This window comes from Bombus impatiens, unplaced genomic scaffold, assembly GCF_000188095.3.
Source record: "Bombus impatiens unplaced genomic scaffold, BIMP_2.2 scf_0487, whole genome shotgun sequence".
NCBI lineage: Eukaryota > Metazoa > Arthropoda > Insecta > Hymenoptera > Apidae > Bombus > Bombus impatiens.
Genome location: NT_176906.1, coordinates 2,436,482 through 2,459,590, shown reverse-complemented (window position 1 = coordinate 2,459,590; position 23,109 = coordinate 2,436,482). Strand labels below are relative to the sequence as shown.

Genomic DNA, 23,109 nt, shown 5'->3' with positions numbered 1-23,109 from the left:
CCAGCCGCAGCCGGTGGAGCGTCCGCTGCTCACCTGGTGGGGGAACGACAGAGGAAAGTGGTTACAGTCGCGCCGCCGCAGTCGCAGCAACGTGCGGTCAACAGAACGTCGTTGGTGCAGCTGACCAGCGTAAACAAGACCGGGCCGAGGTCAACGAAGCCGACGGAACCGAGCCACCGAGGCGCCGTCCGCTGGAATCACACTAAAGTTAGAAATACGGATTTGGAGGGGTTTAACGACAGGAGGTTTCTCAGGAAGTCGGCCAGTGCAGTGCTCAATCAACGAATTGGAGCAAGTCCCGAAGAGGACGCCGTGCCCCCGGTAATAGGCAAGAGACGAAGGTTAACAAATGGGCAGACAGTATCCAATAGAAGAGTTAAAGGGACGAGCAAGATCGTAGAAGAGAATTTAAGTAAAGTGAATGGGTCCGGATCTTATTTGGTCAGCGATAAGAAAAATTTGGAGGAGAAGAATGTAGAGGATGTGGTGGAGGGTCGAGGATTTAGGTTAGCAAAAGTTGATGTGAATCGAACAAGTATCATTTTGGAAAATATGACGGCGGAAAGCGTAACAATGCAGCAGAGAGTTTCGCCTACTACGATCTCGTTTCCTCCCTCCGTGGAAGAAACGATCGATTGTACTACTCCTCAGACACCTGTGAATACCACAGAGGAAGATGGAAACAATGTGACAGAAGTGGTCACTTCACCAAGTGGAAATACGAACGTTGATGCCAAAGACGAAAATACCGAGTTTGGGAGTGAAAACGAGAGTGTTCCCACTAGTAATGGTAACGCGTCCGATAGGAATGACGAGAGTAGTGCGGATAATGGTAATAATAACGGAAGTGGTTCGCCGACCGTGACAGTGACCGCGACGGCCGACGAAACGATCGTGCCCAAAGAAACGAGTACCACGCCGATGTCGGCGCCAGTTTTTCCGGTTACACCCAGAATAATCACGGAAGCGAGTCGAGCGTCAGTCGAGAAAGAAACTTTCACCTTGAAGCCAACGGACTCCGCTATGACGGATATCAAAACGACCGAACTGGATAAACCTAAAACGTCTAACCTACATCCTTCGGAAATCCAAAAGATGTACAGATCAAAAGACACCACTGTAACTACGACTACAGCTGGTGCACCGACTTCGTTCACTACAACGGATGCTCCGACCACTACGATAACCACGGTTCAAATAGAAATTTCTACTATTCCCGAAAACCAAAGTACAATCTCTGATTCGAAAATACCGAGTTCAGAAGTGAAACCTGCCCCGTTTTCAGATTCGACTTCGCAAGGTGTAAAGTCAGAAATATCCACAAATCCGTCGACAGAAACTGGAAAGCGAGCGTCTGGTGAAAGGTCACCTGAAGTTAGAGGCCGAAACCTGTCTGATAAATCTCAGGACGCATCATCCGACAAAGATGACGTGCTACCTATAATGCATCTATACAACACTTCAGATATCTTCAACAACACTGGTCCCGTGAACTCGTTCTCCCGCAGTATGGAACGACGAGCGGAACTTCCGGTGAGCACGAAGCAACCGGAGATTTCGAGAACGACCGAGAAAGCCAACGACACGGTTACCCCGAAAAGTGCTACGAACGAAACGAATTCTATCCGCGTCCCAGAAAGCACAAGGAAGGATAAACAGGAAGAAAATCGTGATACGACCACGCAGGTTCCACCGACGGGTCCAGGTAGAGGATCCACGGGCGGAAGTAGTAACAATCGAACGAAACACAGGCCAATTTATTACCACACGATTCTGCCGGAACACAACACCTCTGTGTATTCCAACGAACTGAATAGGACGTTCTTTGAAAGTGGATTGATATCGGTTAGTCCAAGGGAATCGGTGAATATCAGTGAAGTGATATCGAAGAGACACGATGGAGATGCCATTGCATCGCAGGAGACTGTAGCCGTGGTGAGCTACATCCTGGCGACACTGGTCGTCTTTCCAATCGCTGTTGGCGTTGGCCTAATTCTAAGAAGACTGATACTTAGGAATCGTAAGGTGAGTGAGATTTTTTTTCGGTTAAAGTGGATATACAGTACCTCACATAAGTAATATTTGAACACTTACTATAGAAAACTTTTATGTCCATATGTTGAAATTTCATTAGCAATGTAATGAGATACGATTGTTACGACTATGATCTTCAGCTAATTATAGGCGTTAAAGCCTGGCTCCACTGAATATTGATGTTAATTAATATAATGCATCTTTAACTGTTTAAACATTTTTGTGATTTTTGCGGAATACATGCTTGTATTAAATATATTGTCATTACTATATACGTTTTTAGATTGTTTTCAAAGTCTGCTCAGCCTCATAATGGTATTAATGACATTTTTGAATGTTTCATATATCATATCATATATATTCATAGAATATGTCTACAGGTGTTAGAATACTTTAAGTCTTTACATACGGAGTTGTGAATATAGGGTGTCAGCATTAGAAAGTATTTGTAGAGGTACTATATAATATAGGTCGCCGGATGAAAGTGGTCTAGTGACGTTTGATGTTGGTCCAGTGGCCAGACTCCGTTTCACGTGAAAGTTCGCAGAGGTGTAGGAACAAGGTTGGTGTCAGTGACCTGATTATTTTTGGGCCGGTATCTCGAACTGTGTGCACTACTTTTGTCTACTGATCGAGTTGTTAAAACATCAAAGAAAAGCTTGTAACTCTTTTTTTAGTTATCTTCTATTATTTTTTATATCATGAGTGCTATGAGTAGATGGATGTATTAGATTTTCTAGATTTTTATTAAAAAATGTTGCATACTTTATTCGTAGTAGTTGAACCTGTAGGATTACATTTCACGTATAACAAGTGATGATCGTATGGAAGAGAAAACCATGATAAGTACATTTTTATTGATTTTAATACTTCTTTATGGTTAAAGAGCAGAATTTTGATATAACATAATGAGAAATACAAATAATTTGCCAGATTCAGAGTTCTTAATATATGAAAGTAGGTAATAAATTGGCAAAGTGTAACTAATCAAAGATAAAATTATTGAAACCAGGAACTTTTTAATATTTTCAATGTTGTATAATGAGATTTAGAAATTCTATTATAATGTCATCCATACGTTATGCATGAGTGTATCGTACAACAAAACTTCTATGTCTGGAAAAACATTTCTCTCCAAATTCTGTCTCAAACATTTCGTTTTAGACAGAGCAGTTTTTACGTCAAACGCCCTGAAATAAAAACATCTTGCTCGAGTCTCACCCCTAGAAAATTTTCTCTCTCAGGTTACCTACCCGGGTTTGTTCGACGGGACGGTTTGAAAGCGACGCTCCCAATCGTGTAGCCGAGGGGTGGCCGTTTGAAATGGTATCCTTCAGCCGCTAAACGTTTCATTTTTATTCGCCGTGATTCTCGTCCAGCGGTGTAATTTCCTCTTGAGCCTGCTGCTCACCAGCCGCATTATCCCGACAAAAATTTTGATTTACGATTGTGTACCGTAAAGCGTATCTGGCCGATGATCGCTAAATCGAAACGCGAATTGTATACCAGTGCCACTTAAGTACCGTTACGCTGGCCCCGTGGATTATCGTCGACCGCGAGCATTTATCATCTGGCCATTAACAGACAAGACTTTCGTTATCTTCCGCAAAGTAGATCCACGTGCGTGTGTGTTCTTGACACTTTTCAATAATTACCCTAAAAACCGACACGTTTCCGTACACGTCGAAATTAGTAATATCCCGAGGTCGAGGAACTTGTTCAATTGAAGGAATTAATGAAATCATAAATAGACTGTGATTATTTATGCTACTTCGTATTTCTAGAAAAACAAATATAGACATAAAACTCAAGCAGAAATTAGTTTCATCTACTAAATATCGTAATTGGTGTAAAATTGCATATTTTATACACTTCTGAATATTATGAGCATTATGTGCGTCTTTGCTCTTCTAAATGTCCCAGAAATGCATAAAAATTTATAGTCTAATTACAGTTACAAGAAACACATAAATTTTCATTATGAATTTATTATTATTACTTATTACGAATTTGTAATTTCTTATTCTTATGCTAATACAGAAAGAATTACTTGTATCTCGAATTTCGTAAATTTTATGACTATAATCACTCATTCGTATGTTTATCGCTACAAGTAAAGGATACAGGAAGCTGGCTCTTATTAATTACTATTTTTTATTTACTAGAATTGCTATTGGATACACTGTGCGTCGCTAAGATCGAGCTAGCGCGTATCCCCGAGTTCGCGTTGAATGAACCATAATGAAAGATCGCCACTTCCTCCTCCTTTGTAACTGGAAATGCTTTCGCATAAGCGCGTACTAGGAAGCGAATGCCTTCAGCGATCGTTAACGATACGACTATTCGAGTTTCTGCAGATAATTTATAGATCGTGATAGATTTCGTTGGTAATGAATTTGTGACATAATTTTTTGAATGGTCTCAGACGAGGAAAATATTTGTATGACTGCCGATAAAAAACATGAGACGTGTGTTAGTCATTTCTATTTTGGAATGGTTTGGCGAAGGTTCGTCAGATTAGTTTGTATGACGAGTGTTAGTTGGATTCTTTTTTACTTGATCAGTTTGCCTTCTGAGGGTCTTACATAAGTCTTTCTTCATTGTTACTATTATTATTATTATTATAAAAAAATATGAAGAGAACTCTGCAATCGTTTAAGAAAAACGCTCGATATCATTACTTTTTACGTAAATACTAATCTTTTGGTTGAAATAGACGGAGTAGAAAACCAAATCAGGCATCGTGACGCGATCGCTTTTTTGCAAATTTCTTCGCGCTTTGTCCCTGAACTCGCCGCGAATGGCCACAACAACTCGGTCGTCGACTAATTTTTACGGTTCGCGAAGGATCGCCAGTGATTCACCGGATTTGTAATGAACGTCCGATCACGATGGTTAGGTTCATTGTATCGATTGAATAATCCGTTGCCTTTTTTCCCGTAAAAATACAGTGTGTCGTTTCGTGTGTTTCGATCTATCGGATAGTACAGTGTCTTGAAATAATGAGAAAGTAAATTATATAATGCGAAGATCGTTTGCGTCTTTGTCTTCGATAAGCGTTTAATTGCGCACTCTCTGATGAGCATAAAAGTTGAAAAAAATTAAATTGCAACCGTTGAAAAATCGCAGTAATTTAAAATATTGTATAAAAAAAGGAAAAAAAGAAAATGGAATTCAACTTCGCTGAATTTTTCAGAATCAACCAATAAAAAATGTATAAATTTTTAAGTAGGGATAAGTATTGACGTAAATTAATCATTTTCCATGATAAAGAGCTACCCGTGTCCCGCTTTATCCACGTCGTGTTTTCGTCTTGAAAAATTACTGATTTATCGTGGTATGCAGGAAACAGCTTCTTCAAAGACGATGTAAATGTAACAAAGATGATCTTCGAATGCAAAAGTGCGAACAGTCACGTATTTTCTCTCGTATTTGCGTCAAACACATATTTCTTCGTTGACATCCTAACGTTCGTTCGTATTTTGCATATTTTCAATTTCACTCTCATAATATTTTCATGTTTATCGATGTTATTCACGAAATTCATATTTCTTGAGCGGCTATAAATAAATTCTTCATATAACGAAACGCCGTGCTACTTGTCGAACGTTCGTAATTAAATAAACAAAACGATCGATAAAACATGACTACTTGTTATTGCAGACTCGATTCCTTTACTCGAGTCACGATTACTTTATGAGCTGCGAAAATACTCGAAGGAAATCGAAGTTTCTCGTAAATTGCACGCTCGATCGTTTTTGTCGACTGCATGTACAACACGATGACGTTGATTTTTTCGTAGGTACTGGAGGAGTCGGACACATCGTCGGAAATAAGCTGCCGGAAAGACGCGCTGAATCTTGAAAATGGTGACTTCAAAACATCCATCGAGAAGGCGATCACGAAGCTTCCGAGGATACAACACTTGGTAGTCGCATATCTTATGTATCTTCTAAATCATATGACTAGAATATAAATTTTTTTTTAATAACATAATTATTTATGTGTTCAATTTTATCGTTTCTACGATAATCGGTTACATATTTAAAATCATAAGATAGAATGTAACTTTTATCAGAAAGTAATCATAACAGATAAGACTTTTTCTATTCGTGAATAATTTATACACGTTATTAGAGTTGTTAAAATCTTTATATAAATCATATGTATTTTTCACAAAAGGTAATCAAGGGTTAACTTAATTAAAGTAAGTGAATAAAAAATTACGAAAATAAATTACAATAATACTCGGCCATTTCGGCGTAGTTCCATGCTGTTGCATCTATTTGGATGGTTCATTTGAAAATAATCGCCGCGAAGAAACGATAATTCACGACGCAGAACGCCATTCTGCTCACCTTTTCGCCCGGAGTCGCGGTACATCAAAAGGAACTGGCCGGCCTCAGATTTATTCGTCAGGCATTTTTAAATAATTATCGTTCGCGATTCAATACAGTCTTCTTTTTCTGTTTAGTGTCACGAAGCGGAGAAACCACCGCCTCCGTCGTCGCAAGAATCCAGATGGGAGTTTCCTAGAGATAAGCTTAGGTTACAGACGGTCCTCGGCCAAGGAAACTTCGGCCAGGTAAAGCGTTAGTCTCTCCCTCGAACGGAACAGGAACAGCGAGTCCTCAGGCGAGAGACGGCGATAATAAATCGTCCGACGTTAACGTGAAACGCGCGCCGCCTGCGAAATTTCGGTTACAACTCTTGAAGCGCTCTTGTGAAACACTCTTTTATTCATTTATTTATTGGCGAGAGTGACTCATTAATAAAAAGTAGAGGAAAGAAAATTATACATGTATGATGCATATTTAGTTTTTCTTTGTATTAAATTCTTTATTATCTTTTTCACTAAATTTCTTAATCTATTATTCATTATTTTTACTAAGTGTGTATTAAATTGTTCGATCGTATGACGATTTTACGGACGTTTATTGATTTCATGTGTTTCAATGGACGATAGATAGATCGTTGTTTATCATTTATGTAATGATCCGTGGAACTCGCGGTGATATAATGGACTTCAAATGTTCAATAAACAGTTGTTGTTTGCATAGACATTCGAATTACTTTTGATTTAGTGATTCCTGGAATACTGGTTAGGTGGAACTATGCTTCTTATTAAGCAAATAATCAGTGAATACCTTGTCGATTGTCGGCAACATGTGAATTCTTTTATTATACAACTGTATTGTATAAGAATTCTTTATACATTACCGATTCTTTTCTTTGAAATACTTTGTAAGAATTAGAATCTAAGATATATCTAACGAGAAAATTACTTTGCAATATTTAGTGTACTGATCTTTAATACTGTTTTAATTGCTACTAACGTATGTTTTTCAACCAAAAGACATTCGTTAGGTAATACTTATTTATTACATAATTTTCTGTCTAACGTGTAATATCGTATGCAATTCTGAACGCTAAAACCTAGTTTCACGCAGAAGATGGAGTTTATAATTAAAATCCTATTAGAAAGTCGAATTCACGTTGTATTTTTTGGTCGTTTAGGTCTGGAAGGCTGAAGCCGACGATTTGACTGGTCATCAAGGAACGACCCGGTTAGTAGCCGTCAAAACCGTCAAAGAAGGTGCTTCCGAACGAGAGAAGGAGGATCTGGTTCGAGAACTCGAAATCATGCAGCAACTTGGCAGCCATCCGAACGTCGTAACTCTTCTAGGTTGCTGTACAGAACAAGGTAGGCTCAATTAAATTAATTTCAACATAGTTCATACAGTTTTTAATTCGAAATCATGTCATTTAATATGTGCACAGACAACACCTCAATTATAATGTCAAAATACTTAATATCTGAGGAAGTATTTCTTAAAAATATTTTTATTTTTGTAATTAGTATAAGAGATGATATGAATAAAGGTAGTTCTTCATTTCTTAGATCAATATATCATTCCTTACCTTAATGCTTTTATAAAGAAGACAAAGAAAAGTCCAAGTAAAGGTATTATTTAATGTGTAAGAAAAAATCTATTAAAGAATTCCTTATTTTTGTAATTTGTCTAAAATGGTAATATCTCGTTTCTTAAACCATCCTTATATTTGCACAAGGAATGCGATGGAGTGTTGGAAATGGAATACTCAGTACTTGTTAAATAAATATCGCAGGTGTTGTTTTCGCATTCGAGTCCGGCAGATATTACTTTGTTACCAAGTTCACGAGTCACTTATTCCTGACCTTGTCTGTGTAAACGTCAGCGACTAGCTTTACAAAAACTAGTGGAGTTTTAAGTGGCAGTTCGTTTACGGAGATTGCAAAATACGATGATTAAGTAATCAAGATTCTAATTGTAAGAAGAGGCTTCGTTTGTTTGAAAAGTTACATTCCAACCCATCCATGTTGTCAAACGATTGTTCTTCGGTCTTTTTCTGACGTCTATCGCATAAAATAACGTCTCCATTAATATTCCTATTGTGATGACGATACTGCAGACTCTATGCAATTTTTTATTTCTATGAATATATCCAAAAAAATGGAACTTAATTTTTATTTCACTTACTAAATATTATAACGAGTATTTTACTTCGATTATTTTATATACTTTTGTACATAAATCGCGTGCATTCACGCATGTGCCTTCGAATTTTCCATAAACGTATAAAAATCTAGTCGTGAGGATTTTTTCAATCCCAAAATGAAGAGCCAATCTCTTTCGTTTCGCTCTTCACTGTTATTCAACGACATCGCGTTTCCCGAGAATTAATGGCTTAAATAGTAATTCACACCTGCGTTGCGTAGACTACGAAACTACACACAATAACTGGTTTTGATCGTAGTCGCCTCTGAAATCGCGCTTATCTCGCCGACTAGCGCATCTTTAATTATTTACGATTCCCTGTTTTCGACGACCATCCACAGATCGTATCGCCGTGAAACACGGCGTAATGCATATTGAAGACGTCGTTAGGGGATCGCAAGAGAGATGCATTCCTCGTCATTGAGTCAGCAATGATAGGTCTTCTTTCTCCTTCGTCTCCGTCTCAACCGACCACCGTAATCATTTACACGCGTGCACTATTGTTTTGCAAATAAAAGGAAGATCGATCGCTGGTACCAGCGGAGGAGGACTCGCTGTTTACGTGCGATCATCCTGCAGGTAATTGAGTAATAGTTCTGGAGAACTGCCTCCGCAGAGTCACCACGAAGGAAGGATTAATGAGTTCCAATCGGTTGGATAATCGCGACAATGTTAGAATTCGATTTTTTTCTTTGACTAAGAGACACTGTGCGATAAAGAATACAATCCGTTATTGTATTTGAATTGTTAAGAAGATACATTGGTTAATATTATGTATTAAAAAGTGGAAAAAAGTTAGATTGTGTTGTTTAAGAATTTTTTTTATATCTACGATTGTTTGTGTCACCTTCTTACAGTGAATCAATTTATGGAAGTAAATAGTTTGGGTTTTGAGAAGGGCAAAACTAATTCTGAACTGGAATAATGAAATTAAGACATTTATGAAAAGCGAAGTTGATTGCTTTCGCTTCTGAATGGTTTGTTTGGAAATAACGTACAATAAAGTATTGTGTAAAGAAATTATATGGAATTCGCTAATTTGTGAATTTTACCAACTTCAGCGAATTGCGTGAAATACATTTTTGCTAAGTTCAGCACATACCGATCGTGATACGAGTATCGATTATGAAACATCGAGGAAAGGCAATTTTATTTTACAACGTTATCGTGCAAGTTCGTGGTGCGTTAAAAGTCGAAGCGTGAAATGGTTAAAAGCTATTTGCTTGCGTATGGGTTGTAACTATTGTCTGATTAATTGAGGTATAATAAATTGCTATTACATCGACATAGGATGGTCGCAATTATCTCGATGGGAGGATAAACCAGTGAATTGCCGTCGTGTTTTTCGTTTTTCCAGTTGTCGATTGTGCGCAGTTAGTGAAACGCGTGAAACTGCGACGAAGAACGCAACGAAACACAATCGCATCGGACAATAAAAGAATGACCAGCTGTTTCAATACGATAAACCGAGTATTCTTTGAGTACCATTCCGTTGAAAAAAAGAAATTCAAAAATTCTTTCTACAGCATCGATGAGAATCTTTCAAAGAATCAATTTTTGAGAATAAACAGATCAACGATCAAGTGATGGCAAAAATTCTTCTTCTTTTCAAAACTGCATATCCGCATCATTGCATAAATATGTTTCACTGTCAACAAATCCAATGCCAGGGACATCAGAAGAATTTTTCAAAGTATCGAATCTTGAGAATAAATAGAAGAATAATAAACAAACAATTAGATATAGAACTAAAAGTTTGTTTCTCAGTTTAAGTTGCATATGCATCAACAACTGCATTAATGACAAATCCGATGGTTGAGACGTCAAAAACAGCAACGAGACAATCTCGAAGTTTTAGTCATGGTAGATTTCAAAGAGGGAGGCCCATTATACGTCTTTCGTTGGAAGCTCGTCGGTATCGTCGCTCTCATCGTATAAATTTCCATACGCGTCCCCACGGCGACGATCCTCGTGGCACAATACGTCTATTAAGTCGGCGAAATGATGGTTCGTAGCGGGGTTCGGAAGAGGATACACCGGTATTGATACGATCGGTCCGCTTGGACGTCGATCTGGATTTGACGTCGTTACGGCCTTCCCTTGATATTTATGCGCGGAATAGTCTTTTTCGCGATTGTATGCTAATGCACACAGAGCTGGTCTAGTAATAGTATAAAATGTAATCCCTTCTGGGAAATAGCTTCTCGATACGTTTAGAAAAATTAGGTTTTACGTACGATAAGCTTTCGAAGAGAAATTATTGTAGGTTTCGTGATACTATATTAGGTTGTATGAGATTTATGATAGTTTTGTCAGCTATATGTTGATAGTTGTATGGAAAATGTATTAGTACTATAAGTATCACGACACCTTCTGGTTTCATATAGAACGATCATTCATTTAAATTATGATTAGGAGATAATGGTGCAAAAACTCGTAAAAGCTACTTGCAAAAGTTAGAAAAGATTATTACAAATATTATGTGTTGTATTATGTGTAAGTTTGTGTATATTTGCATTTTTTCATAGATGCATAAACTATCCACAGTCTATTGATGAATATTTGAAGAATTTTCTTTTAAGAAAAATATTCTTTTGAGATGGTCGTATAAAGAAAGAGTTGAAGTAAAAGGTTCTAATAATTGTGGGCGACCCTCAAGGTCCATGGAGGACGTGGCGTGTTCGTTTTGGGATGCACCACCCCGAAAGTCCTTCGACTACGTTCGACGTGTGTAGAAGAAAAAACACGCCTGCGTGAACCTACTGGCAAGATTTACGGCATCTAAATTTCTGGCCCCCCGTATTTATCGTTTCGGTCATGGTGGGCGCGTTCGAATTCCTTCCGAGCGACGTTTTCGTCCTTTGACGGCCGATTCTTGTCAAAAGGATCCCTTTCAACAAATTAAAAAGAGGGACTAAATAAAAGGACTGTGACTGTCTTCAAGGATGGAAAAATATTTATGAACTGCTGTGTCGAACTTTAGCAGAATATTTGGCATTATTTCCCATCAGCAATAAAAAGAAGAAGATAAATGTAATTCAAGCAAGTATTTCTAGGTAAAGGTGTGACAGTAATTAGTCAGTTTGCTTAGGTATTTCCTTTGAAAAACAAATCTGTGGCACGTTGAAAAATTTCTGACATCCCTGGTGTTCAGAGTTCACGATCCTTAAAAGAGTTCTTTTGATGATACCGACGTTTTTCTTCTCTCCGCTTTATTCTTCTTCTTCTTCTTCTTTTCACGGTTTAATCGAGACTCGGCGTTATTCACATGGAACATGGAGATTCTATAATACTTTATCGTGGATAAATTAGGAGCGCAAGTAAGGATCCACTTAGTGTCGTATTTTTCTGATCTCGCGACAGATCGATACTCTTCGATAAAGTATCGCGTGTGACATTAATTATGTCACCACCGCCAATTACCGGTGACAAATTTTTGCCTTTTGAGGGGTTGTAGCGGCGTCTCGTTCGTTCAGAATCCGATTAGCCCAGGTGCGAAACACGAATTTCGTTACCATTTATTGATGTCGGTAGTAATTTATTTCTAAATTAGCGGTGATCAGTTTCTGAAATACGAGATTGAGGATATTTATTAGGATGACCGTCTCAAAAAAGCTTCATCGAGGTTTTTACACTTTATTTCCCCTGTAGCAGCTTTGGATAACAACTAGTTAAGCTGAATTAGTATATAACATGTTTAAATATCAAAGACACTACATTACTGAAATTTTATCTCTTCCTTGGAAAAGTAGAAACATAAGGGAAAAATAATCACAAAATCGTGGAGGCTTCATTCAAGACATTGTGTGAAAGACCAAAATGTACGACCTAGATTACTATAATTTTACAAATCATCAAATATGACTCCAAGATGATTTCAATCGAGTCCTTGTGATCATTCTATCGTGGTTGCGTAATTTTCTCATGTTCCACGCCAGATTTTATGACTTTTATACCGCAAGCTAAAAATTGGAACTGCTTAATCAAACAATGAAGTTGTATGAAATTTTGTAATTTGATAAAGATCTAAAGAATAAAAAACTACACCGATGTTTAATAAAGATCAGTTCCTATATTCTACATTATAATCCTTGAATAAGATTTGACTAAAGTTTGCAAATGCTGTCGACATGATAACAGCAGCAAGCACATTCATTGTTGAAGAGTACAGCTGTTAGCCCCAGTAACAGCATCGTAACAACACAACCGGACCAAACATAGAATTCACTGTATCTTGATTGCGTTATCCACTCGCCATGTTACATTTCTCGCCGTGCAAATATTATGACTGAGTGTACAGATCGTCTTGCGCGGAACGAATCTACTCGTAGAAAAGAACGCTCCTTAACAAACGAAAATTATTAAAGGCTGGTAATGCTATCCTAATATGAAAGTTACGAGCTCGTGCAGCCAGCAAAAGTGGGCCCATATGTTACAATCAGCCTGATACTACCTACGGGGGCCCGAAAGTGCTCCGGTTAAATTACTTTAAGGGCCTCACTGTGTAGTACAGCTCTTCGTATTCTCACCATATGGGGTCCCCTAATCCCATGCACGGCATCGTACGCGCTATTTCATTCACCGAGTTAATGCTGATCAAACTGCAATTTCGCGAAGCTTTAAGACCGTTTAATTGTGTAATCGTGTATGCTTGTTCGCAGAGCCTCATTATCTTATACTCGAGTACGTGATGTACGGGAAATTGTTGGCGTACCTGCGTGATCATCGCACCAGGCAGGATTTCTACAATTTCAGTGAGGACTCGGCCGCGCTCACCTCTAGGGATCTCACTGTTTTTGGATACTGCGTGGCAAGAGGCATGGAGTATCTTGCGTCAAAAAAGGTGAGAGTGTACTCTGATTTTACTATGTATATTTCTTTTGATTTTTTTTATTGTTTATTTTAATATAAATCATTTTGGTGTATGTGTTTCTTAACGCAATTGTGCATTAACGTGACATTTTATTCGCACTTTTCCTCGGTTAATTTATTGTAGATTATCATGACGATGTGTAAATGAATTGAGAATAGATTTTAACTCTTAAATGTACAATTCTTTTCTAATAGGAGATTTTGAAAACGTGAATTTGTGCGATACGAAACTATAGAAACATAGTTTCAAAAATCCATCTCATCTTTTCTGTATTTTTTATTTCAAGAGAAATTAATTGTCAAGTGGATTAAACGATACTATATCTATTAATAATCTGAAATACTTTAGAGCTAAATATTTTTATCATGTTGATTTTTAAGGACGTTAAATCGTAAGTATCGCGTCGCGTACAGCTTTTAATATCTGTGAATTATTAAAAGTACCCTTTCGTGGTCGCGTTTAAATTATCATTCCCCCCTTATTTGTATTTCCATTACGCTCACGAGGCTTCTTGGTGTTGGCCGAAAATTTATTATGACCTTACATGCTCGCGTGTTAAAGGAGTCTTAGAGACGAAGCCAAAACGATACAGCGACCGTCTACTTACTGTAACATTATATCAAAGTATTACCCCCGATGTTGTTATATTCGTGCCATGCCGATCTTGTTCTTAATTCTTTTCAAATCTATAATCGATACTGCATTTCATCCTGCAACAACAAAGGAAAGATTCAGACTTCGTAAATGTCATACAAATTTATTAATTCATAAGAATGTCAATGATTAAACTTTCAGTATTTTTGGTAACTTAATTGGAAATTAACTTAGATGAAATAGTTCTCTTTCGTAATCAATATAACATTTTTCTCTGTACCTTTTTACGCAAAATATGCAAAGCTTCAGTTTCTCAAATCTACATCCTTTAATTTCTTATATTCTTATGTTTCTAAATTTTTCTCTATACAAAAATTCCTCTTTTGCAAATTTACAATCCTGCTTAATGTAATTTCTTACATTTCCACGTTTCCAAATTGTATCTGTACAAAAGTTTCTTTTCTTTTCATTTTCACCCCCCCCCCTCCGCCTCCTATTTGATTTAGTCTCTTATAATTCACATTTTCATACTTTTTTCTATGCGAAAATTCCTTTCTTCGCGTAGTGTATTTTTCACGTAGTATATTCTTTAATCTGACAAAGCTTTATAAACTCGCCATAAATCGAAGCTTCTCAATAACGAAGATAATGAAACGACAAAATATCGCCTTTAAAGTCTCCAATGTGTTTCAAAAACATCTACGCGTCAAAAGAGTACCCCGCATTAAAAACCGAATATCTCGTCCTTCGAGGTTGCCTATACGTTACGACTGAAGGTCGCGAGTGAAAAAGCGACGACATGACAAACAGCTTGCCGGTGGTATTTGTACGTCAAATATTTTCTTAGCGTCGGAAAGACGCGGGACCAGAGATCATTTCACCAGTGAATCTGTGTCAGTGGGCAAAAATGGATGACATGGTCAAATGAGATAAATTCTGACACGATCATCCTACAACCCCAAGTTGGTGTGAACAGCAATAAACTTATATTAGCGGGAATACGCGAAGAAGTTTGTGTCGATTAAAGCGAGTTCTTTCCTTGTAAGAAAGTTAGCATAAGACCTAATATCTTTTTGTCTCGTGTCTGATGAAATTTATTCGACGGTGAACCAGTTTCCAACTTTTAAGTAGCTCAATTATTTAGATTTACAAAAAATTAATAATTTTAGAAAGGATGTTGAATATGGTGATTTAAAAACTGGATAATTAAAAAAAATTGTATTACTTTGTCGAGACAAATTGATCGAAGAAAATGTTCGATGTTAATAAAATCTCGTTGTTGAAATATTGCTGAAGAAAATTGGGATTCTATGAAGATCGAAATCTTAGAAATGTAGAGTACTGAAAATGATCTTATGGTTCCAAGTCGGTTACGTAGATTAAAAAAATTAGTTAGGCATCCGCGGACACATTTTAAATCATGCTAAGATCCAAGTTGGGGCACTGACAGAGGTGTCGAATGTTTATTGTCGATTTATGAAATTTCAAGCCAAAAAACGTGTGACTCGAAGCTGATAATGCCGCCGTAACCGTAGAGTGACACGAGCGCGTTTAATATTACGGTTCTAACCTCCTTGCTGAAGGCACGTGATTCGCTTCGGAACCATAAAACAGACATTTTTATGCATCCAACGACGTTTAATGGACTCTTTTTTTGAGATAGTATCGTGACTCGAAGTCCAAGTCAACATTCTAAATTATTGTTCGTTTTCTTTATAGCCCTGCGTAAATATTCGAATAATATATCTTTTGGAGCTTCTTTTTGTACACAATATCCTAAATTTCACTTTTTTCATTTTATAACATGTTTAATAATTCGAAACGTAATAGTCAGTTTCAATGGCGCAAAAATGAAATTCATCTCTGTGGAAGCAACTATAGAAGGAATATTATCGATGGTAAACCTTCGATTAGAATAATTTCACGCTGTTTCTTACAAGGGCAAATATCGAATGAACCGTTCATAATTATTTTCTACGAATATCGAATGGTGTTCACGTAATCGTCTTCGGAGAATTGCCGCGTGAAAGCTAATTTTCTGAAGTTAGTGGACGATAATTACTCATCGGGAGGAAGACGGTAGTGTACATTCCGGTATGGAGAACATCAAGGTTCTTTTTCGCTCTACCAACCGCGAGAAACGTGCCTTAAACTTCAACTGTACGTTAACTATCTCTGCTAGCTATAACATCGTTTAAAAGGTGCAACTCGAATCTCGTCGTTATCTTCTCGAGTGTGAAAAATTCATTTAAAAACATATTACTCGTTATGGATGAAGTTTTTGCATCGTATGAAACATTCCTTAGCAACTGGTTTACTTAACTTTTTATACAAGCATACGATGCAACCAACATGTATCTGCATCATTTCCATAATTCATCTGACTGGTTCGTGCTTCTGTCGTGTCATCTATTCCATAATCCTCCCTTTGCCGACGTATTAGAATAACAAATCATGTACTTCATAGTGCGAACATGAACGCTCATGAGTCACGAGGTATTTTAATCATTTTTTCGTATGTGTTGCAAAATGATTGGAGTTTTCAAATGAAGGTGATGTTGCGCCTTGTTCGGAAAATTAATTACTCTTGAAAACTTGATGAGTAAGTTGTTTTATAATAAGGTGAACCTTAGACGAATGTCAGGCAGAAACATTGCATGAAGGTAGATATCGCAACCTTTTTACGCTTTCAAATAATTCCATTAGAACTTTATAGAACTATTTTACAAAAGAGAATAACTAGGTTTCTGAGAATCAGACTGTAAATGCATTAAGAGAATACTTTAATAATAAAAAATAAGAAACTAACAGTTTACTACTTAAATTTACTAAATAAATTGCTAGAATATTATATCAAAGACTAATTAATAGGAATTTTAATTAAAACAATCGATTCCTTTTCTTTCCTGAGAATCTTTCTATAGACAAAAATATACCATAAAATACTGGACGCTGAAAAAATATATACATATAGATTAAGCAATTGAGGAATGAATTATTAATACTCGGATAGATATAACTCAGATGAATTACTAGATAAAAAAGGTTTCGATTGTAATAAGCAATTTCCGTCCTGCTAAAAGTTGAACCAACAAAACTTTCCGATCAACCTGACACTTTTACTGGAATAACGCAGCGACGCAGACTTTTTCTTTTATCGAATATCGATGACAATGCAGTAGCAAGGTAAAAAATGGTAAATAGCTAAATATCATCATCGACCGGTTATGATTCAGTTGATGGAGATGCACGCGGCGAGGCTGCTCGAGGCATCGAACAGCGGGAACGAAGTCTCGATTGGAATCAGTATGCTATGTTCGTCGTTGGAAGGACGGGCAAAGAGCAACCGAGTCAGGATGTCGATTTCAATCAAAGATTATATACGAGTTCGCAGAAATTCTTCTCAAGAATTGTTCCTCCAATAATTCTCCCGACATACATAGTACCCTTAATTGAAAGTGGAAGCCACGGCTGATGCACGAACGAGATGAAATGATTTAAAGCCTCGAAACAGCGAGGCTTATTGGTTTAAGATCGAGATCATTATGCTTACTTCGCACGAACCGTGGAGGTATTGTTTCGGTTGCAAATTAATACGGATATACATCCGGGGAAATATTTATTCTGAATTATTTATCGTCTTTCCTCTCAATATTGAAGGATGAAACTTAACATCATAGAATCGAGAATACTTTACAGAATTATAATTTTTAGAAATTTTCTTCACTTGACATTTTTTAAATAACGCGAGTCTTCGACAAGTTCAAGATAAAAATGAAAAGAAAGACACAAACACAGATAAATTTAAAACAAACGGAGGATATTTATGACAGTTAAAACGATAGCTGGAAAAGCAAAATTTCCTCCTGTCAGTGTAATAAAGATAATAATACGTAAGCAATGAAACAATTTTAGATTATTTATCAATTATACGACACGCATCCAAAATATTTATCACGAGAACGTGACTTAAACGTGATCGGAATACAAATCGCTTGGCTTCTTGATATTTCATCTTTTTTTTTTCTTCTGATACGGTAACGCCGGCATACCATAGATACACTGGTATCTTATGTTACGCGCAAGTAGTCGCGAAAATATATTTTTCATCCGTACAAAACGTTGAGGAGCGGGCAGAAACACGAGCAGGTCGACACGACAAATGGACTCGCGTTCGAGTTTTGCACCGGTGGTCGCGCGGCGCGCTATAAATCTAGAAGATGAAGTCATTAAAGAAACGGCAAAGACGTATGTATATCCAGCTCGCCTTGACATTGAGTAGCGCAAGTTCATTAGCATCGGCCACGGTCGAACGGCGAGAGCCCGCTCAGCCGATTTTCCGACAGCCTAATTCGTACTCTTCCGTGTTGTTTCAAAGTTTTTTGAATATTCTTTTGAAACAAAATTTTCTTGGAAAGTTACAATAATCTGCTGTTTATTCTGTGAAAGATTTCTGTTAATTAATTGGTAATAAGATGATTCATAGCGTGTTTTTATTGTGTAACTTTGATTTTCAATATGGAGACTTTGGTGATTCATTGATGATGGTCCATTTTATCTTCTAAGGTCGGAGAAATGTATGTATGTACGCGGATCAACATTGTTGATCGGTTAATCGATCAAAAATAGCTTTTGAGAAAATTGCTACTGCTATGTTAAATATATTTTCTCCCGACGATAGGTTCTTAACTGATAGGTTCTTAACGATAGGTTCTTAACTAAAAGAAACTCTACCATTTACACTTTTGACTAGGCTTTGCATCCAAACTCGTGTTATATAACGATTGTACCATTTCCTCGAATATTCCCCGGAGACTTGAACCTGTAATCATCTATGACGAAAGTCTGCAACACAGTTCAGTACTGTTCACTAGTTTAATCGAAGCTTTCATTGTTGCTCAAACATCATCACCGACTTTGATCGACGCGTCGAGGTCGTACGACAATTAAATTTCACGCGTATTTACCGGTACGCCAAGCAATTTCCATTGAAGCACACGGTTCACGAGGTCCGCGGTGGCTGGCCACATGAGAACGTAAAATAAATCAAGCTCAGGCTTCCGCGGCGAATAACAGTACGACGAACACGCGATAAATCAGACGTACAATAAATAATCAGCAATAACGTGTCTCTGCCGCCGTATTACGAAGCCGAGCAACGTAGAATCCGCGGGTCATAAAATCTATTCGTCGAGTCCCGTCGTCGAAGAATACCTTTGGTGGTAGAAGAGGTCTTGAGACTTTTCTACGCGACAATCCAACCAGTTCGAGGATTCGACTTTGCTCGCTCTATCACTTGATACCTTGTATATGCGATGTGGTAACTATAGTGCGGTTGCGTAACAGGACGTCCACCTGCGGTCACTGTCTCATGGAGGAACGTTGATCGAGCCGTGTGCTTTTGTTCGATTTTGCAGATCATCCACCGTGATCTTGCCGCGAGGAACGTGCTAGTGGACCATAACAAGCTGTGCAAGATCGCCGACTTCGGTATGTCCAGATTTGCGAACGAAGATGGGGAAGTGATCGAGACGAGACACGGCAGAAACGCGTTGCCAATAAGGTGGATGGCGCCCGAGTCATTGATCTACTCGCTATTCACCACTAAGACGGACGTTTGGAGCTTCGGGATCTTGATGTGGGAGATCGTCACCCTGGGTATGTGTGAATCATTGATTTCTCGAATTTGGTATTTTATATTCCTATCACAGTTCCAAATTTCTTTAATGTTAAGTCTGACTACTTTATAAATGAAATAATAGTAACAATATTGACGATAAAATAATAATACAACCTTTCTCCTTACTTCTATAATCTTAACTCTTCGTCGACTCTTGTCTTCTAATTCTTAACTAATTCGTTCGCTCATTCGCTTTTCTTTATTTCTCTGTCTCTTTTACTCTTGATACTTTCATAGTCCTATTAATATTCTATCATTTCCTCATTTTTTATTTTATATTTAAGTAATTATTTAATTCCCTTATTTCTATTTGCCATTCCCATTTAACTAATTGTCTTAATAATTTACAACTTATAAAACAGATATGTATTTTTTAATGCATTATTTTATCTTTGTGAATCATAATATAAGATGTTACTTAGAAGTATTGCAATTTTTTTTAATTAAATATTTAATGATATCTTATTGGAGATATTTTTCCTATTATATTATCAACGTTATCAATAACAAAAGAACTAATTTCCCTAACGCAGGTTCGACACCGTACCCGGACATGACGGCACGAGAAGTGATGCGAAACGTGCAGAACAGTTATCGGCTGGAGAGACCTTCGCATTGTCGAAGCGAGCTGTTCAGGGTGATATCCCGATGTTGGCAGGCTGATCCAGACCGCAGGCCGGAGTTCCAGACTCTAAGGAGGGATCTGGCGCAGTTACTCGAAGACAATATGAACGGACATTACGTAGATCTCGAGAGCTTCGCCTCAGAATGCACCGATTGAGCATCATCCAATAGAGATTCATTGGAAATCGTTTCTCTGTCGTTTGCTCGTTTTTGTCACATATAATCGAGCATTCTGGACCATCGGTTCATAAACACGATTGTTTCATGTCCAATAATCGATCCTCTGTCTTGAACAGGTGCACAATTTCAAGTTCGTGAAATTTTGATCGTAAGTTTGGTTGTTTCGATCCATTCGAAAGGTATCGACAACTGATCGATGCTTGTGGAACGCGTGAATGTGAATGGAATATGATGTTTCTCTTTGTATGAGGTAATCTGCGCGGTTTTGCGGAGCTGGTCGAGAGAGATTTTTTGCCTCAACATGGATCTGGTAATGCGTGAAATTTGTGAATTCGTAAAAATTCCAAATATCTGTTGCGAGATGTGAAAATCAGGATCCGTCCATATATGATTCTAATTTTTTATATCACTTCTATGTACTTAGGACAAACAAATCTGTGAAAAGTGATACGGGTGCATACGGGTTTCAGAAAAAAAAGTGCTGATATGTTATGAGATTCGTGAAAGGTGAAGAATATTTTGCATCGAACGTAAAATTATGGAAAGACAATCGATAGCATATGTGTGTGAGAGTGATTTTATCGTTAAAACGAAGACGAAATTGCGAATTATGAGGCGAGAAGGATGATTTAACAATGCAAATACGATGGTAAAGTAACGTGCAGTCTGTACAGTTAGGGATAACAGGCGTTCTTTACTGTTTCTTTCTTTCAACGCGGAGAAGATGTCTAAGATTCTCTTAAGTATTTCGTTTAGTATTACTACACTATGTCTAGCGTCATTTTCTTCAATTAATGCGCCAATCGTCGAAAGTTCGTTCATATCGGTGTTTTTCGTTCAACATAATGCAACAAACATGATTTACTAGATAGAATAAAATAACAATATTATAACAAGATTCAAACACACACAAAAAAGGAAAAAACGAAGAAGTAAGGTGATAGAAAAACTTCCATATTGTTTAACTTTGCTCACATTCAACAAAAACTTTTTGAAATAAAAAAAACTCCGATATGTAAACGATCAATTACGCAACCCATCGCATAAATCTCATGACAACGCAAAACGATCGACGTACATCGTTTTCCAACGAAGTTGTCTAATGTATTTTTCTCACTTATAATCATTGTACATAAACTCGCATTATTATAAACGCGTCGTGTCAATCAAAAAAAAAAGTTGAAAAAACAGAAGAACAATTTTTCTTGATCGTCTCATCGTAGTTATATCGAGAATTATTGTAATGATTATTATTATTATCCGTATCATTATTAACGAATCGTTATTAAACACGTACGTTTATAAGTTTCCAATCGTCGATTAATATTCTTAATCATTCTAGTCTTTCTTAATGCGTATGGGGTGGCGATTGGTCCTGAATTAAGCACAGAAATCGCGTGTAAATTTATTATTCTGGATTGTGATATCTTCGTACGTTTTTTTTCTTCTTTTTATACGATATGTATATTACGAGAACTTCCCTTTAGAGCCGATTAAAGCCCCATCATTGTCGGTTGATTGTTTTATTAAGTTTTGTACGTTAAAATGGAACGTCGACTCATCTCTTCGAGAATCCCGACCTCGCTTCTATAATATCGAAGAGAAGCGATTCTGTCAATTTTTTTAGACTTTATCGTGGCGTTACTTTTTGCGTAGTTTTGCGATCCGATCACATATATACATACTCTTTTCCTATTTTTTTTTTTGCCTGCCGTTCTTTGTTACCCCTGCCCCCAAAAAAATGCAAATTATTGTATGTAAACTCAACTACTGTAAGAAGATTTTTTGTCAGTAAACGTTGTCGTAAATTCACGCAGTTTTTATTTTTTTTATAAACAATTTTCTTGGTCTTTGATTACCATAGATCAGTGAATTACTTAATCACTTTAAACATATGAGGTCATCAATCGGATTTTGTCAAAACTGTGTAAATAGATTCATTTATAACGTACAACAGCGAGAAAAAAGTATAAGTTTAGGAGCGATGATACAAGATAAAAACAACGTGGAAGATATGATAAAAAGGATATATTAAAAAATAAATATGGACATGATTCATAATATTATAATTTACAATAAGATTTGAAGGCACAGACAAACGTTATAATCTATTCTGAAATGTTAATTAAAAAGTTTTTATGTCTACGTTCCTAGCGAGGCATCTAAATAATTATAATAGTTCCATTAATTTTATTCATTAATATACATGTACGATAGCGATTTTTCTTCGGCACCCTGCAATCGATATAAATTTCTTTAAAGGATCTATATGTATGTTAAGAATTCTTATTTCCTTTAAAAAGTTTTAGAAATATTTAGATAGGTATATGTAGCGATAAATTATGGATTTAACTCATAAAAACTATAAAAATAATATGCCATGATCAAAATTAATAATTAAAAATGAAAAAGATTAAAGTTTGCAATTAAAATAACTAATTTGAATAAACAAGATGGAAGCCGAAATGTCACGCAAAGAGTCAAGAATTAAATATAGCATTTAATTAATATGCTTTCGTTTAATTAATACCCATCTGGGTAAAGAGAGGAAAATGTTTTAATATATAGAATGATTGCATTTTTCG

At 36.9% G+C, this 23,109-nt stretch overlaps 1 protein-coding gene across 1 annotated transcript in view; it reads left to right on the top strand.

Moving 5' to 3' along the window:
* LOC100744905 overlaps positions 1 to 22,336 on the top strand; it is a 220,509-nt gene extending 198,173 nt beyond the window's left edge. Inside the window, exons 3-9 of the mRNA XM_012387838.3 lie at positions 1 to 2,025; positions 5,837 to 5,962; positions 6,509 to 6,619; positions 7,552 to 7,738; positions 13,235 to 13,416; positions 19,458 to 19,698; positions 20,254 to 22,336. The exon at positions 1 to 2,025 is cut by the window's left edge and continues 13 nt beyond it. Coding sequence (XP_012243261.1) covers positions 1 to 2,025; positions 5,837 to 5,962; positions 6,509 to 6,619; positions 7,552 to 7,738; positions 13,235 to 13,416; positions 19,458 to 19,698; positions 20,254 to 20,501 — 3,120 coding nt within the window. The 3' untranslated portion in view covers positions 20,502 to 22,336. The remainder of the gene's footprint in view (positions 2,026 to 5,836; positions 5,963 to 6,508; positions 6,620 to 7,551; positions 7,739 to 13,234; positions 13,417 to 19,457; positions 19,699 to 20,253) is intronic.
* Positions 22,337 to 23,109: the final 773 nt, after the last annotated feature.